This window comes from Myotis myotis, unplaced genomic scaffold (assembly GCF_014108235.1).
Source record: "Myotis myotis isolate mMyoMyo1 unplaced genomic scaffold, mMyoMyo1.p scaffold_m19_p_10, whole genome shotgun sequence".
Taxonomy (NCBI): Eukaryota; Metazoa; Chordata; class Mammalia; order Chiroptera; family Vespertilionidae; genus Myotis; species Myotis myotis.
Genome location: NW_023416314.1, coordinates 55,400,433 through 55,419,416, shown reverse-complemented (window position 1 = coordinate 55,419,416; position 18,984 = coordinate 55,400,433). Strand labels below are relative to the sequence as shown.

General features: G+C 36.9%; 1 protein-coding gene across 12 annotated transcripts in view; it reads right to left on the bottom strand.

Annotated features, from left to right (window-relative positions):
* The window catches only part of PRMT3 (protein arginine methyltransferase 3), a 92,242-nt gene that overhangs the window by 28,905 nt on the left and 44,353 nt on the right, over nt 1-18,984 (bottom strand). For 8 of the 12 annotated variants that reach the window (XR_004970454.1, XR_004970457.1, XR_004970456.1 and 5 more), the window contains exons 12-14: nt 12,554-12,637; nt 8,483-8,670; nt 5,392-5,478 (exon numbers count right to left, since the gene is read on the bottom strand). Coding sequence is in view for 3 of the 12 variants with exons in the window: in XM_036325656.1 (XP_036181549.1) it covers nt 5,392-5,478; nt 8,483-8,670; nt 12,554-12,637 (359 nt within the window). In the remaining 9 variants the exon portion in view is untranslated. Of the gene's footprint in view, nt 1-5,391; nt 5,479-8,482; nt 8,671-9,858; nt 10,036-12,553; nt 12,638-18,984 lie in introns of those variants that run through there. The other 4 variants (XR_004970461.1, XM_036325655.1, XM_036325657.1 and 1 more) reach the window with 4 other exon arrangements.

The window sequence follows — 18,984 nt, the reverse complement described above, 5'->3', positions numbered from 1 at the left end:
AAGAGGCCTAAACCTGAGCTTAAGACACTGGAAACTAACAGTGGTACAAAGCTCTGACCAAACTCAACTCGAGTTTAGATAAAAGAATCAGCCCTTTATTCTAGCTACCTGGCAGGTGAGTTCAGGCTCTTCCAGGGAAAAATATTAGCTACTACAGTCTGTACTAGTCTTTTATACTAGTCTTTTATACAATGTCTAGCATAAAATATAAAATTACAAAAACAAAACATATTGCCCATAAGTAAAAGAAATAGACTTACAGATAGCTGAGGGAATTGGTAAATAGGCCTTAAAAATTATAAATATATTAAGGAATATAGGTTTTTAAAAATTGATATAACTAGCTAAAAAGATGAAAAATGATAACTCAAAAAAATTAAAATAGAAATCCTGGAACTAGAAAACATAGTATTTAAAATAAAATATTTATTAGCTAGCAACAGCAGAAAGAATACAGATTAAGAAAACAACAGTGAGCCTGGCTGGTGTTGCTCAGTTGTTGACCATCAACCTATGAACCAGGAGGTCACAGTTCAATTCCCAGTCAGGGCATGTGTTCCAGTTGCGCTTGATCCCCACTAAGGGTTGTTTAGGAGGCAACCAATAGATGATTCTCTCTCATCACTGATGTTTCTATCTCTGTCCCTCGCCCTTCCTCTTTCTAAAATCAATAAAAACATTTTTTTAAAAAAGGAAAACAACAGTGAATTAAAAAACAGATGAATTGAAATTATACAAAAGTAAACTGATTAAATGGGCTTTCCTTAAATTTTTTTTTTTTTTTAATATTTGGAAACAGATTAGGCTTCTTTGAAATAAAATCTTTTTTTTTTTTTTTTTTTTGAAGGGGTAGAGTAAACTTTTTTTCTTCCTCATGGAATATTGGCTATAAAATTTAATGACAAACTAATTTTTCCTCCAGAAAATACCTATTTTCTGTGCTCCCAGTCCCAGACCAAACTGTAAATATCTCTCTTCATATCGTTATATTCATACTGAAATGTTCTTAGCACCTACCTCCTTCCTCTCAATTAAGTGCCTTTTCAAGACAAGAATAGGTTTTATGTTTCTTTTGTGTGTGTGTGTGTTCATCCACAGATTTCTGACCAGGCACATACTCAGCATTTAATATTTGTTTAACAAACCGAAATAGCCATTAATATAAATGTTTTATTAATATACAAAATTTAAAAGTTGCAATAAAAAATTAAATAAGTCAAATGCCACTGTACTAATATTTATGAATAGAATCTAAAATAAAAGAGTTTACTGTAAGAGGTTTTTAAGTACAAATATAAAAACATCTACTATTCATAAAGTATATAAATGACTATGTTGTACACCTGAAATTAATATACTTTATCGAACTATAATTTAAAAATAAATTTAAAACAGTTTTAGAAAAAATTGTTTTTAAGTCTCCTGTTTTTTTGGTTTAATTCATTGGTTCATCTTTAACACCTGTAGTAAAAGAAAAATGTCTAGGAAAAATAACATTCTTTTTTAAGTAAGGTTTAAAAACATTAATGAAAGTTTATACAAACTGAACACTGCTGTGTCAGTCATTATCCCAATGCAGGCTAAAGGTAGAATAAAATAAAATATAATGCTGAAGTTAAGATATAAAAATGATTGCTTTAAGAGATAATATAACAAATAAAACTCTTTACATGTCAAAGTTATTATTTATGTACATGAGCATATAACCTGATAAAACTATCCTAAATCTTTTCATTTTTAAGGTGAACAACGCATTCTAGAAAAGGCAGTAGAAAAAGCTAGTTAATATATACCTAAGATTATAAAAAAGGACGCTTGTCTCTATCATTAAGAAGCTTAAACAGATGCTAATATAAATGCTGATGGAACGTAAGAGAACATTACAAAATTACATAAATGACATTAAAAATAAACTAGAATTCACAAGATAAAACATGTTAGTTCCAAATTGTATAGCCTTAGCCATTTGCTTTTGAAAACCTATAAACTTTCCATTAAAATAATGGACTTTATTGTTCATTTACTGTAAGGTTAGGCAGGCTGATATGACAAAAGTCAGTTGCTAACTAAGCCTTCATACATCACCATAAAAGCAAAGGTGAAACTGTCAATAATATAATATAATACAGTAGCAAATGCTCAGAAATTACTATGCATGTGTTACTAATATTCATTGGAAGATTAGCCTTTAATCATTATAGACAACCAAACTCAAGACATGTACATATAAATATCACATGTTAACATAAAGTTTGTTAATGTACAGCATTAAATTAAGAATGCTATCAAATTTCTTCTTTGGTGGGTGTATGTGTGTGTGTTTTTGTGTCTGTGTTGGGGAAGGACATCATTAAAGATTCTAATAAGCTTAAGGAAGTTGCCTAAAAACACTATCAGTCTATAGCACACATGCTATTGAAATTAAATGCAACAGGGGTGTTCTTAGGATCTTGTTAATTTGAAAAATCCAATTTTCTCTAATATTTTAATTAAGCCACAATTTTAGAATCCCATTAAAAAATAAATGGTTATGTATATACTTAAAATGGCCTTAGCAACTCTGAGACTTTGTCCTTCTTATTTTTAAGTTACGCATTCAAGTTTCAAGCACAAGAAAAAAACATTTCATATATTTGAAGGTTTGTACTTAGCAATACAAAACTGGATACTTCTTTCTTCACTTCATCTAAAAAAACCACACCTCTTCCTCCCCAAAGTAACTTCCTCCAACTTTTACCAGGCATTGTTTTTATTTTCACTAATTCTTCTAACTACTATGAGAAAGTTCCAATTAGGCACTCATCCTTTTTAATACCTTTGTTATGAATTATTCCCAAGTAACCAGGGAATAATCTATCATTCAAAAGTAGGCTTAGAGATTAGGTTTGCATAATAATTAGCTGCAGACAGTCATAGAGGAAGAGTGTAAGGAGTTGGCACCAAAAATAGCTGGAGTGGATATGGGTGGATAGTTGGGACTCATAAATAATGAAAATGTACTAAAAGCATTAGGCAACAAACTCTTATTCATGTCAGGCTCACATTAGAGTAATTATGCTGGGAAGGAAAGGAAATTTCTAAAAAAATGTCGATGCTTAACCAAATAATTATAAGCTTACTCTGAAAGTGTAAAGAAAAAAAAATTCAAGGTCTACTTTTCTCTGCTACAAAGAAGGTATGTGACTTATTTTATCATATAAATCTGTCAGTCCTATTGCTGAGGAAGAACACATTTTGATCATACACATTCCCGTACCCTTTCCCTTCCAACAACTGATAGACTATTGGCCAACAGTAAAATTTTTCAAGTCTGTTTTAAATGTAACTTCCAACCTCGTTTTTTCCACACCTAGAAAATCTCATTCATAACATTTCTTTATGCTCCTTTAAAAGTTTGTACATTCCACTAAGAAGGGTTTTTTTTGGTCAGAAAAGAGTAAGGATATTTCACAAGTAAAACTTTACAGTGATTTTTTCTTCACCCATAAAATGGGGAGTAATAATAGTACCCACTTCAAATGGTTATTATGAGGACTAAATGAAATAATGCTTTTAAAGTGATTAGCACATTGCCTGATATTCAAGTGTCAATGACTCTGAGATATTATCACCATGGGAAAACAATTTATATTGACTAATTATTTCACAGAATAATCTCAGAAGAGTTAACACTGACTGTTAATTGCTAAAATTTACATCGCCAGTGCCTGGCATGCACCCAATAAATATGGTTTGAAACTATACATTCCTCTCAATGTGAGTTACTCAGCAGTAACCAGACAAATACAAATCTACTCCCACTTCCTGATACCTCCTCCCAAACTCTAGGCCTGATTCATTTCCAGAGTTTTATACTAAAACCATTCAGGCCAGTTAGAAATAAAAATCTCTAATAATAAAAGCATAATATGCTAATTAGACTGGATGTTCTTCCTACAGACAAAGCCGCAGCTGCAGAGGTGGCGGGCAGGGGCCGGGGTCAAGGCCCTTGCACAAATTTCGTGCATCGAATCTCTAGTGTAAATATAAAAGGTTCTTTACACCTACAAGATAACTTTGTTTCTGATTCTTTTTCTTATGGAACTCTGATTGTATAGGGACAAATGCAGCAAGTACCTATTTGATACATTATTCTTCAGTATAAAATTTTTTATAATCTTTAGATTAAACATTTTTTTAATTTAAAAAAAATTAAAATTTTTTTGTTTTGTTTCTTTCTATTTTACTCTTTCAGAATAAAACTAAGATCATCGAAAGATAAATGCAATTATTTAACATAAAGCTTCTTGTACTCTATCTATAATACAACACTATTATAGCTAAAACTACTTTCCAAGACATATTGATAGCCAGGGAACAACACAACCTAGGTTCAACCAAGCAGATGTGCTAAATGAAGATGTGTGTAAGGAGGAACTAGACAGCCTGAGTTGGTAGGAGAAGAACAGGTAGTAGAGTTTTATTCATCTGGGGTTGTCAGTGGTGGCTACCACTTACTGAGTGGGTCAGGAGCATTCGAGTTGGTAGTTTGGTAGCAGGCCAGTGCTGTGGTGTAGTTCTAGTTGTTTTTAGAAATTTAAAATATACTCTTTTCCTTTAGCTCTCCCAATATGTCTGGAAATTATCTCATTCTTTTTAGTAAATAAATCCCTTTCTGCTTAACTAAGCTGATTTGGACTCTGTTGTCTGAAACTAAGAACGCTGACCAATATCCAGAAAATAAAGAACATACCAATGAAACTCAATAAACTCATCTGTCTATATAAATTTCAAAAATATACATAACTAAAAACAAGCACAGTGCTTAAAAGTCTTCATTACAGTTTTACATTTGTGAAGGTAACTGAAAGTAGATTTGAAACAATATTATTTAATAATACTGGTGATATGACAACTAATTTCTATGTAAGAATCCCATGTAGGATTGGTCAGTTGTTATTAATCAAGCAGTGGCAGCAGTGGGGGCGGGGCCCGCTGCCAGCAGCCATGGGAAGAAAAGCCCCGATAGGCCCTGATCGCCAGCCAGGCCTAGGGACCCTACCCGAGGGGTCCTGCCCAGATTGCAAGAGGGCGCAGGCCAGGCTGAAGGACACCCGCTCCCATGCATGAATTTCGTGCACCAGGCCTCTAGTAGGTAGTAATGAATAATCTATTAAGAAAAATCATTATGTAAACATCATTTCCTAATACTTTCTCTTCTGAACTAAAGTAACTTTTTAAAAGTCTACTGGCCTATTAAAACAGATCTGTTCAATAGCTTAACCAAAGCAAAGATAGACTGTCAAAGGCAATAATCTTTTTCATTTATCACAAGAGTGGCAATTAATTTATTAGCTTGACAATCAACTACACTGCTAGTTATATTCGCAAAAGTCAAATGACATAACTTACCGTGCACAAGGATGTCTTTGTGATTTTCAGGGTAAAATCTGAAGAAAACTCCAAATCTGAGACAGACGTTTTATGGCAATCTATATGCTACCCATTAAAAGAGTGAAGAGAATAATTTAGTAAAAATAATAAAAACAAAACAAAAATACAGATAAGTACTTCCTTTTGTACAAAAAAGATTACAGTAAACTAATGTTTCAAAAACTTTAATCATTTACAACCCACTTTTGGGATTGTTTCCAAATTTAAGGGTTACTAGCACTATCACTTAGTTCATTTTTTTAAAAAAATCAAATTAGTATTATTTATTTGGACTTCTTGTAAGAATAGCGTAGTGGCTCAAATCATGGCTCTGATGTGGTAAAGTTTTTTCTAAAACATAATAAAGTACTTTCAAATAAAAAAATGTTTCCAATTAAAATTGTGTATACCACTAGTGGAATACATTTGCTAGAAATTGTGTGATAACAGTCATTTTTTATAGGGAATGCCAACTTAAAAACATATCCTCTCTCTATATAAAAAGCCAACAACAAGAACACCATAACGACCAGAATGACTGGTTACTATGACGCCCACTGCAGCCAGTGAACCTGCTGATCAGGGGGTGGAGCCAACCAGCCAACCTCCTGCAGCCCCTCCCCCCAGCCTGCCCCCACCTCCGATGGGCCCCCACCACCCCTATTGACCCGTAGCTCCTCCCGCCAGCCGGCCCCACCCCTGATTGGCCCCCCCACTCTGGTCAGGGGCAGGGCCAGCCAGCCAATCACCCATGGCCCCTCCCCCATGCCGATGGCCCCTGATCGACCCCCACCCTATTCAGGGGTGGGCTGGTTGGCCCACCACCCACAGCCCCTCCCCTTAGCCAGTTCCACCCCCGATCGCCCCCCCACACCAATCGGGGTGGGGCTGGCCGGCCAACCTCCCAAAGCCCCTCCCCTGGCTGCTGACCCCTGATTGGCCCCCTGTACCCCAATCTGGGGCAGGGCCCACCAGCCAATCACCCACGGCTCCTCCACCAAGCCAACCCAGCCCTGATCAGGCCAATTGGGGTGGGCTGGCCGGCCAACCTCTTGCCATCTCCTCCTCCCAACAGGCCCAGCCCGACCCCACCAATGCACGAATTCATGAACTGGGTCTCTAATCCTATATAATAAAAGCCCAATATGCTAAGTGTCCGGTCGTCTGCTTTACCAATCAAAGTGTAATATGCTAATGATATGCTAAGGCCGCTCAACAGCTCACTATGACGTGCACTGACCTCCAGGGGGCAGACACTCCGACTGGTAGGTTAGCTTGCTGCTTCGGTCCAGCTGACCGGGACTGAGTGAGACGGGCCGGACATGCCCTGGAGCCCTCCCTCGGTCCCTCCCCGGCTAGCCAACCTCCTGCATAACCTCCCTGGCCCTGATCATGTACCGGTGGGGTCCCTCGGCCTGGCCTGTGCCCTCTCACAATCCAGGACCCCTCAGGGGATGTCAGCTGGTTTTGGACAGATCCTGCAGGCCAGGCCAAGGGACCCCACTGGTGCACGAATTCGTGCACTGGGCCTCTAGTACTAATGAAAATAACAGAGTGATTTACAATTCATTTTGTAATGGCAACTGAAGATAAGTTTGTTAGATATTAACAAACCAACTATGAAGATTCAACTAAAAAAAAAGTCAAATATTCTCATTTTCCCAATCTGCCCTGGTTCAAGTCCTTTTCCATTTATTATGGAGAGTAGATGGAATCAGTTATAGTAGTGTGACCAGAGTATGTTGTAAGATTAACAATTGACTTTACATGAGTAGATTATAACACTGTAGACACAATTCATATGATTATATACCTGAACCATTACTCTATTTTAGATAGTTTTAGAAAATTTGAAAGTTGCAAAGTGGCTGCCTTTTATTTGTAGGGGACGTGGGAGCACAGAATGAACTGTATTTACTTAAACAAATAAATAACTGATTAATGTTTAAAAAAAGAGAAAGGGTATACTTTTTAAACACCTTCATCTTTCAGTCCTAAATTCTGTATTTCCACTATTTATTCATAGCATTTTTTGGCACTAAGCAAAGAGATCACTAGGGTGAGAAATTAGCCCTTCCCTCCCCCCACGTAATCCTCTTCCTTCTGCTCAGCCTTAGGGCTGAGTTGGCTATAACTGTACACTCCTACCCTGAGCCAAAGTATCCAAATAAATCCCTTACTATCAGTACTAGAGCACTAAACAGTCCTATAATCATGAACCAGACTGTATTTTTTTCTTAAAAGCTGAATGCAATTTTAATAAGCTTGCTCTTACTGAAAAACTTTACATGTTTATTATTCTATGCTAATTTTAAATACTTTATCCATCTAAGAGAATTGATAAACATTTACTGAATATCTTCTTTGTGTAGAAAACAATTTTTGATGTTATGAAAGTAACAGTGTGAGTAAAAAGAGGAAAGAATGTTTGAACCAAACACTAAACAATCTATATTTATCTAATTGAAACAAACAAATTAAGGAGTTGTAAGAAAGGCAATATGTTATTATTCAACCCATGTAAGTTTGACATAGCAAAATTCATAAAACTGGATATTTACAGGGTGAAAAATAAGATATTAAAACACTAAAGAAATTAACTGAACATTCTGAACATAGTTTAGTTCAGTGGACAAATTCACTGTACTTACTCTGCAAGGGATAGAAGAAGTCTGAGTAGGACAAGCTAAATTGTGTGAAATATATAATATGAATGAATTGTCTGGCTATTAAAGGGAAGCTAGAATAAAGCCGGGAGGTGGTGATGAAGCAGAAATGACTATATAGCAGGACAGGACTTTTTACCTTCACTAAGTCAAAAGTAAATCACTCAACCACTGGAGTATAAGGAAGTTCAATATATCAAGAGAAGTGATTTCAAAGAAATGATATAGTCAACTGGTACATATTATGACTTTAAGTTGTTTTAGACTGATTAAAATAGGAAGAATAATTACTGTTTGAAATCTCACATATAAAATCAACATTAATTTCAAATACTAATCTCAGAAGTGAAAACTAAGAAATGTGGCAATACTATTAGAGAAAATAAAATTGGTAAAACACCTACCTTAATACTGTAAGCGTCTGAAATAAGAGTCTTTGGATCTAAAATTTCCACAACAGCTTCTGGAATAACTGCTTTCTTCATGCAGGACATGTTGAAGCCATAGACATCATCCCAAAAAGCAATTCTATCAGCATGTTTATTCACATCACTTACTGCCACAAGGCTGATAGTGCAAATATCAGGGTAGACTGTAAGAAATAAAATATCCAACAATTTAGCATTATCTCCCTTTATTACAAAACAGAATTTTAAAAGGCTAAATATAAGTATCAAATCCATCAGTATGGCTCACTAGCAATTGACTACTAACAGTGGGGGATTTATGAAGGTATAGATAGCTCATGGAAAATAACCAAGTCCCATCGTGTAGCTCCCTTAAAAAAAGAAAAGATTTCCATTATTGTGATGGTAAGATTAAAATAAGGATTTCACCAATGGGTTGCTATTAAAATAATTAAAAGAGGATGGCATAATTAGGTAATCCTGAAATGAACATATTTATTAATATTAAACTTACAGTATGATGACTTTTAAAAGGTACTAGATCTTTATATATAGCTTTGAAACATGCAGAGAGGGACAAATCATTTAAAAAGATAGTATCTTAAAAATTCATGTGATGGAATATTATAGTTGTGTAGAAGACCACTTCATATCACTGAGGGGATATATTCAAGGAATATTTAGAAGGCCGAATTCATAGTACTTTAAGACTGGCTGGCTATGGAGGTGAGGAATAGGAAAGAGTCAAGGATGACAGTTTTTAGCTTTATAACTGGGCAGAATTGCCGGGAGCTGGTCCATGCTTGCTGTTTCAAGGGACCTGGCATATATGGCATACTGTTCTTAATATGTTTGCTCACTTTCTTGGCACTATGTGTTTTAACCAAGGTCTCTGAGAAAGGTTGTTTCCCCAGGTAGGGATTTTCCCCTGAAGTTAGGGAGGGAATAAAACCCCTCAACTAAGTGCCAGGTGGGTAATTAATCACTTTAACTACGAACAATCATGCTTAAGCTACATAATCTTTACTCCCTGGAATGGAGATAAGAAACGCCCTAACCTTTGGAATAGAGATTGATAGGATTGAATCAACTGGTATAAATACAGATGTAATAAGACAGCTAGAGACAGAACTTAGAATACGGAACCAAGAGAGACAGAACCTAGGCACAGAACCTACACAGAACGTTCTCTAGAGACAGAAGAACTTCGCGGGAGAGAACATGGCAAAAGATCCTGGACTGAACCTGACTACAGAAATTGGCAAGAGAACCTGACTAGAACCCGGTGACTGAACCTGGCTGGAGAACCTAGTGAGGGAACATGGCTACAGAACCTGGCTGGAGAACCTAGCAAGAGAACATGGACACAGAACCTGGCTGGAGATCCTAAGCAGAACCTCTCTGGAGATCCAGACCAGAACTTGGCTGGAGATCCTGGCTGGAGATCCTGGCAAGGCTGCTGATCAACTGAACGCTGTCTCCGCGTCATTCCTTCTTCGCCGACTCCGTCCACACCTTTGGGAACCCCTGGAACCCGCTGGGGTTGAACCCTGGCACAGAATGTGGTACTAACCATTATAATATGGAATAAATAAGGGCAGATTCAAGAGAAATATGAGAGTTTAATGCTTATGACACAAACGGGTAAAAATATCCACCAAGCAGCTGAATATAGGTCTGAAATTCAAAAGAGAATCTGGGCTCAAGATATAAATTTGGGACCATGAGCATATAAATGAAAATTAAGTTATGGGAGCTCATGAGGTTCCTAAGGAGAATACATGATGAGTAACAATTTAAGAGATGTGTAGAAGAAAAGGATATTGAAAAAAAATGGCTGAGAACCTGGGGTCACAGGAGTAAGAGGAAAACCAAGTGTTAAGAGCATTAAGGGAAGAGAATGATTCAGGAAGAAACTCTCCTCTGATAACAAGCATAAATCTTTATAACAAAAATTTTTAAATAATACTGATTTCTTTTTATTAATAAATAAAAAATGAACTTTGTCCTTCAAATGTATCAACATGAATTATCACATTATCATAAATTAAAATATAAATCACATTTTCCTATAACAACAAATTGAAAGCAAGTACCTATGTACCAAAGAAATGCACAAAAGAAGTAATTTTATGACTATCACTTAGCCTTCAGACTTAAGCAGTAGAGAAATAACTTTTTCTTTCCCCCAAACTTTGTTTCTATCCATAGCCTTAGGAATTTTATTATTCAGTGACAACAGCACTAAATTATCTTCCAAATAAAGCCCATGATAAGATTTGCTGGCATTAAAGCAATTGCTTCTTCCACACCTGACATGCGAGACTCCAAGAATAAATACTTGGTGCTATGCCACTGATAAGAAGTTTCTCCAGTCCTCCTTACAGAGGCCTGTCAGGCAGATATGAGAGCTGGGCTAGTCTACTTCCATGTAAATTCAGATACTTCTACTCTCCTCTACAGACTTGGTAAGCCTCTTGCCTATGCTTAAATTTTGGATACAAATTCTTCCAAGTAACTGATTTGTTATTGAAAATGCTAACCGAGCAAAAATATCAGCTACATGAAAGTATGTTTAGTTTCTTACACCAATCTTTAAGATAAGAAACACTGAAGAAACAGAATTCTGAAGCAACTTTAGATATTTGGAAACTTCTTTATGCATTTTTTCTGGGACTCAGTATGACAATAGGAGAAGCCTTCCTACATTATGCTGTCACAGACAATCCTATATAATGAAAGTGTAATATGCAAATCGACTGAACAGCAGAACGACCAGTTGGCGGGGGGTGGGGCCGGCAATCAGGCGGCGCCAGGCCAGCCAAGGCACATGCCAGCAGGCAGAGGTAGGGAATGGCAATGTGGGGGGTGGGGGTGACCAGCGGTGGCAGAGAGGTGATCAGGGGCCCACCCAGCGGCCTCCTGCAGAGGGAGACATCCCCTGAGGATTCCTGGACTGTGAGAGGGTACAGGCAAGGCTGAGGGACACCTACCTCCCAGTGCATGAATTTTTGTGCATCGGGCCTCTAGTACATAAATAAATGAGCATGGCTAATGTTCCAATAAAACATTATCTACAAAAACAGGCAGCAGGCAGGTATAGATACCTCTGATATAGAGAAATGGATGAGGGAGGTTTCAGGGCCACCATATTGTACTACTTCAGAGAGTGCCACTCACACTGCAGTCTATGGGAAATGAATATCCTCTGGAATGCACAAATATTCAATTCACTTAACATTGTTCATAGAGTCCTTCTATTTTAGGATATTATTTTAAATCTTAGTGAAATTTAAAAAATATCATCTCTTTATCAGGAGTTGGCAAATGACAGGCCATGGGTCAATTCAGCTCACTGCCTGTTTTTATAAATAAGTTTAATTGAAACACTGCCATGGTCTATGGCTGTTACTGTGGTAAAGCTGAGTAGTTGGGAGAGAAACTGTGTGGCCTATAAAGCTGAAAATATTTACTATCTGCCCTTTGGTAGAAAAAGTATGCTAACTTCTGGCTTTGTATCTATTAAGCAGTATGATCCTATACTAATATAATAAAAGCCTAACATGCAAATTGACCGAATGGTGTAACGACAGGTGGAATGATTGGTTGCTATGACGCGCACTGACCACCAGGGGGAGGACACTCAATGCAGGAGCTGCCCCCAGCCTGCAGGCCCCAGGCCAGCCAAGACGGGTGCCAGCGAGGGACCCCCTGATCGCCCTGCCTGTCGCCCCGCAGAGGGAGGTGACTGGCAGTGGCGGTGGCGGGCAGGACCAGCAAGTGGGTGGTGCCAGGCCGGCCAAGGTGGGTGCCAGGGGGGTCCCCCAATCATCCTGCCAGTTGCCCCACAGGTCAGTCCCGATTGCCAGCCAGGCCTAGGGACCCTGCCTGTGCACAAATTTTGTGTACCGGGTCTCTAGTTTACTAATAATTATTTCTACTAAGAATTAAGGATAAGTTTTTCATAAGGAAAAAATGGTATCTCGGCGAGCCGCACCACGCCGGGAGCTGAGTCCGCGTGAGAGGAAAAGATGCTGGAACCACAGGAGAATGGCTTGATTGACCTACCAGATGATGAGCACGTAGAAGATGAAACGTTTCCTCCGTTCCCTCCTCCAGCTTCTCCAGAGAGAGATGATGAAGGAGCTGAACCTGATGACGAGTCAGGAAGAGGAGCACCTGTTCCTGTACCTCCAAGGAGAACAGTTAAAAGGAACATCCCCAAGCTTGATGCTCAGAGATTGATTTCAGAGAGAGGGCTTCCAGCATTAAGACATGTGTTTGATAAGACAAAATTTAAAGGTAAAGGTCATGAGGCTGAAGACTTGAAGACGCTAATCAGACACATGGAGCACTGGGCACATAGGCTATTCCCTAAACTGCAATTTGAGGATTTTATTGACAGAGTTGAATACCTGGGAAATAAAAAGGAAGTTCAGACCTGTTTAAAACAAATTCGACTTGATCTCCCTATTTTACATGAAGATTTTATTAGCAATAATGATGAAGTAGTGGAAAATAATGACCATGATGTAACTGCTACTGAATTAGATCCATTTTTGACAAACGCATCTGAAAATGCGACGTTTGCTTCTGAGTCAAGTAGAAGCCTAACTGAAGAGCAACAGCAAAGAATCCAGAGAAATAAACAGCTGGCCTTGGAAAGAAGACAGGCAAAGCTACTGAGTAATAGTCAGTCCTTAGACAATGACTTGTTAATGAATACATCCAGGGCACAGACAGTTGAAGATGTTAATACGGGTGAGGATCAAAACAAGGAGAAGTCAGATGAACTTAAGGAAGACATTCTAGATAATCTGCATAATGATGCTGCTGCCAATACTGTAAATGAAGAGGAGGAATTAAAAATAGAGAAAACTCAACTGGACCAGTCCTTTTAAATGTACAGCATTAACTTTATGCTTCATTCCGAAAAGTTACTGAGGTTGAAGAGTCCTCAACTAAAAGGAAATTAATTTGGTATCCTCAAAGTTTGAGATTACTATATATTTTGTCTACTTTGAGTGAAATCCTTATGTAGTAAAACCTTTACAGATTCCTGTTTAAAATCTGGTATTTATAATTATACTTGCTTCTCATTAACTTTAGTTAAGCCTATTTATTTTCTTTAGTGTTGTATATAGATATGACTTCATAACAATGACTGGTAGTTAATAAGCACTTTCTGCTGCCAGTGTGCCATTCTATGCCTTGTTTTCACTAAATTAGGTGGAGTTTTAAGATGTAAATATATATGAATATTAATTTCCATTTAAATAAAAGAAATAAAAATCTTATCAACTATCTAAAAAAGAAAAAAAAAAGAAAAAATGGTATCTCACTAAAAGTAATTTTGAAAGTTTTGAAAATATGTTGATAATAAAGAAATAAAGAGGAATATGATTTTACTTTTTCTAGTGGTGAGCTAATCATATTTCAAGCTAATCACATTTCACAAAAGTACAGAAATATCATAGTTTTTATATCTGTTAGAATTTAGAAATGAAATTACCTTTTAGTTACTAAGTTCTATGAGTATTCATAAAGGACTTGTAATCAGTGTTATAGGTGTGTTTGGTTCTATATCCACCTCCTCACAGCTGGCTAAAATGTTGGGCCACCTGCCCGAATCCTGACTAACCCTTTACCTTCACATTCTGACACATCTGTCATTTGATTTTTGTCAGATAGAAGCATAATTGAATAATTATTCCTCCTTGTAGGTGAAATTAACAAAGCGCTGATTGGACAAAAGCACCCTCTTAACAGACCATTTATAAATTCACAGCTTTGACATCTGTGTCCTTCTCGATTCATTGCCCAGAATTCATTTGTCACTAGAACAGCTCACATTGTGAATAGATAAAGGTGGGAAAGCCTTTATCCCTTAGAAATGCCTCACAAACTTTTGGACACTAAAGGGTAAGACTGAGCTGCATAAAGAAACAATTCTAGTAAACACTAGCATCATTACTTGTATAGAACAAGAGAGTAAAAAGTTTAGAACTAAAGAAGATAAAAATAAAAATAAACTGTCCTTTTTACAATACCTATATATAAAAGCCTAAGCGATCATCCGACCAGCCAACCGTCTGACCAGCCGAACATCTGGTAGCTCTGATGTGCACTGACTACGAAGGGGCAGACGCTCAATGCACAGGCATGGAAACATGAAACAGACTGATGAATCTCAAAGGGAAAGGAGGAGGGGAGATGGCGCGAAGAGATTAACCAAAGATCGTATATGCATACTAGAGGCCCGATGCATGGATTTGTGCACTGGTGGGGTGCCTCGGCCTGGCCTGCAAAGATTGGCCTGAAACCGGCCCAGTGTATGAATTTGTGCACCAGTGGGGGTTCCTCAGCCTGGCCTGTGGGGATTGGGCCAAAACCGGCTCTCCAACATCCCTCAAGGGGTCCCAGATTGTGAGAGGGCACAGGCCAGGCTGAGGGACCCCACCGGTACACGAATCCATGCACCGGGCCTCTAGTAGAGAAATATTTGATTGAAATAACAGTTAATTATAAAATTATTGATAGGCAGAAGAAAAAATGTAGTTCTAAGTCACTAAGTCAGTAAATATTTTGGGAGTTGAACAAGCCTAAAAACTGATTTCCAATTTACATAATAAGGGTATCTTAAAACACTTAAGACTTATTTGGAAATTGGAAACATTTTCCCATCATTAATTTATAATAGTGACTAAGCCACTAAAACTTAGCTAGGCTAAAATGTACTGAAAAATTATGTACTAAAAAAAGTATAAGTTAATATTACTACAATATCACTGGAAGAAAACAAAATAATAAATCTGAGCAAACAGATCTGATGATGAGGAAGCAGACAGCGAGTTCTGGAAACACTAAAGGAAACCTCAAAGCACTATGAACCACTGCCACTAGCTGATGGCACACTGACATAAGTTATGCAAAAGTCAAGTGCTATGTAAAATGCAGGTGTTAATACCATGACTGCTTAAATTCATTTCCCACTTGTAAAAGGTAAAAACCTAACACTAATCTCTTGTTTACCAGCTGTAACTCAGGAGGGAAATTGACATTTATTGAGTAACTATGTTATATCAAGCCATTTAGACTTTTGACTGATTCTATAAAGGTGGATTACAGATTTTTTTACAGATAAGGAAACTGAAGTTCACAAAAATAAACTAACCTGCTCAAATTACTGGTTTAATTAGCTAACCAGATAACTAGTTAATTGACAAACCAGGGATTCAATTTACGATCTATCTGCAAAATCTATGTGCTTTCCATTATGCCACATTTATGTTTTTCCGAAGGAAAACAGAGAAAGAGGAACCCCATTTTCCTAAGGACACTTATTGAAAGAGGAAGAGGAGAAACGGTTGAGAAGAATTGGAGATTAATAAGATTTCAGGGCAAAATGAAGAAAATGGAAATGTTCAGCTTTACTCAGCCTGAGTTAAAAAAAAATGAGATGGACAAAAAGAAATACTAAAAGGAAAGCAATTAAGCAGAAATTAGAAAGGAGGACATAAACTGTACTGCTCAGTTTTCCAGCAGCAAGGACAGCATATTTGCAAATCTGGAATTTATAAGAGGCCATTTTTTATAAGTGTAGATCAGGCTTCCAATCAAATTACTAGTACAATGTAAAACCTTTGTGTAAAACCTTTGAGAGGCACAGATCTATCAGAGAATGGTATATATCTTTACTCTATTTTGCTGCCCCCTTCTGAATTACTTGTGAAATTCCCTGTTATGAGACAGGGCCTGCTTCCCTCTACAGAAGCTGAAAAATGACAGAAACTTGCTTTCCCTCGCTCCCTTGCAGGTGAGGCATGTACACAGAAGCTAGGCCCCACTAATGACATGCACCTAAAGCTCTGTCTACCTTTCAGAGGCCGCAAGGCCTACTGTTAGCGAGATCAGCATTGCAATGTGTCAGCTAGTCCTCAGCATTAGAAGTGGTATCACTTCTAAATCAGTAGTATGAGATAATTTTAAGCATCGTTCCTAACTGTATAAACTTACAGCCTGGTTTTATCCTTCTCACGCAAACTTTTAATCTACCCTATTGTCTTAATAAGTTCCTTTTCTGTTGAACAGCCAGGGTAGAGTTCTATTTCTTCCAACAAGAACCCTATTTATGCAGAGGGAAACATACATTGTAAATAAATTCCTCAAACTGGGCTGTTCCACTAGTTTTGGGTTCAAAAGGCTCTGATGTGGGGCTTGAACATACATTTTTAACAAAAGGTCCATAGAGATTGTGTTGGTCTGTCAATATTAGAAAACAGTGAGTTAGGAAATGGCTATTTCAGTAATTTTATGTTGTATTGGACATTGTCCTCAACTTTATAATCTCAATGGTTATAACTCAAAGAAGGTATATATTCTGAAGGACTCCATTAAAACTTTGAGCTTAGATCTGACTATGTGTGTGTGTATGGAGGAACCTTTCATTTTGCTTGTAATGAAAGGCAGTGAAAATGACTTTCTTTCCTAGTAATGTGGAAGATGTCTCCTTTAATGGGCCCCTAAATTTTCTATGAAGCAATTGTGATCTCAAAAAACTACTACCAGCTTTATGAATTAAAAAAATGAATTATTTCTACTCAATGAATACTCAAGTTACTGGCTATGTTTTTATAAAGGTTTTATTTACTCTATGCCATTATATATATGAGAATAAAGTGAACCCTAATATAAAAGTAAGCCATGGTCCCTTCATGCATATATGGGTCTTCAATATTCTGCCTCTCTCATAATTCAATCATCTTTCCAAATTCTTTGCACTGCTAATTGCTTAGTAAATCTTTCCATTAGGAAAACGTAACAGAAAACTCTATTTTGCATAGCAGAATGTGCATCTAGTTGATTTGGTGATATTCATCAAGGCATATTCAAATGCACAAAATAGGCAAAACCACTTCATGTTACTCACTTGACTTCTTCTTTTCTCTTGATTGTGTTAACAAATAACATTCAACAGCACTGCTTAGGCAGGTAATGCTGACCTCTTTTCAGTATACCTCCAGGTTATCTTAGTGCTAATATTAGTCATAAAAAAATATAGAAAGAGCTAGACTTATGAGCCTCCATTTTACTAGTAACCCTCTGATGCTGGGAAAAAGCTCTGCCACTACTTCAACTACAACCTCATTATTCACATGCTCTAAGTTCTTAATGAATTTCATCAACAATTCAATTTAAGTACATTAAGTTGCTGTCACTCCTTCAGTAAGATCAATGAGTATCACTGAGGGAGGTATGGAAATAGTTTTCTGAATCTTCCCTAGAACAACTCAAGGCAAAAATCAGATTCAATAAAATACACTTTTAGTAAGGAAATAATGAATAGTGAAAAGAAAGATCCAGCAAATCTGAGATTTAAAAAAAAAAAAATCAAGGCCTGACCACTTAATATGTGTCATCCAGGTCACATTTGTTTCTAAAACCTCAAAGAGCTATTGTGAGGTTTACATGTAATAACATAAGTAAAGGTAGAGTATATTATTTGGTAGCTTGTATAGACAATCAACAAATGGTAATATTATTAATTTTTAGTCATTAAGTGTGGTTCTCATTTTTTTAAAAGCCACTGCATTTATAGAATGATATAGCTAATAAGTTGCAGAGTAAAATATATCTAAAAATTCTAGCCAGGTTCATGTCAGAGACCAGGGACATATCTTAAAATGGTTGCAAGAAATATAGTGATGAGAGAATTTTGAAAAAAGAAAGGCAATCCATTTAAATGTTATTAAAAAAAAAGGACTCTACTATACTGGAGAATTTTCTCTGTTTTATGTTTTGGCCTTATTGATTTCTATTATACCCTTACTCCCAAAGTAATTTCATAGACCACAGATCAGCAAGAGGCATAATATGGTCCAGTGCTTTATGTCACTACTTCCAAATATCTCCTTTTCATCTATTTGTATATATACTTTTAGCACTTGTACTCTGATCATGGATACCATTTGTTGATCCTGAAGCTTTGAGGAAGAGAAGGTGCAGGGAGATATGAATGAAGGGAGACCGATGCTATTCAATTCAGTTTTAATGACTCAATTCAGTAAACATGGATGATGTTCTACCTATGCTGCAGGAGCTATGGAGCTCACTGAAGAGTCAAAGATGAGCAAAACATAGTCTCTGCCCTGAAAGAGAACATTTTGTTTGTATACAATTCTACCCAGCAGAAGGTCTATAAAAACATAATCTCACTCTGAGTAAGCAGAGTTAACATGATTAAAAGTTAATAAAAAGAAAGCCTTCCAAATTTATTGGGGTCCATTTAAAAATACTGATTGGGTATGTTATGTTTTAACAACTTAGTAGAAACCAGTCACTATTTAAATTTTCTCACTAAATCACACAGAAACCAGGTTTATATATTTAGTGAAGTCATGGAAAATCTGCCATTAAAGTGAACAATCTCCAATCTAGAATGCAATATTCTTTTGGAAAAAAGAAAACTAAATGTCATAAAGATTAAAAATAATAAACTT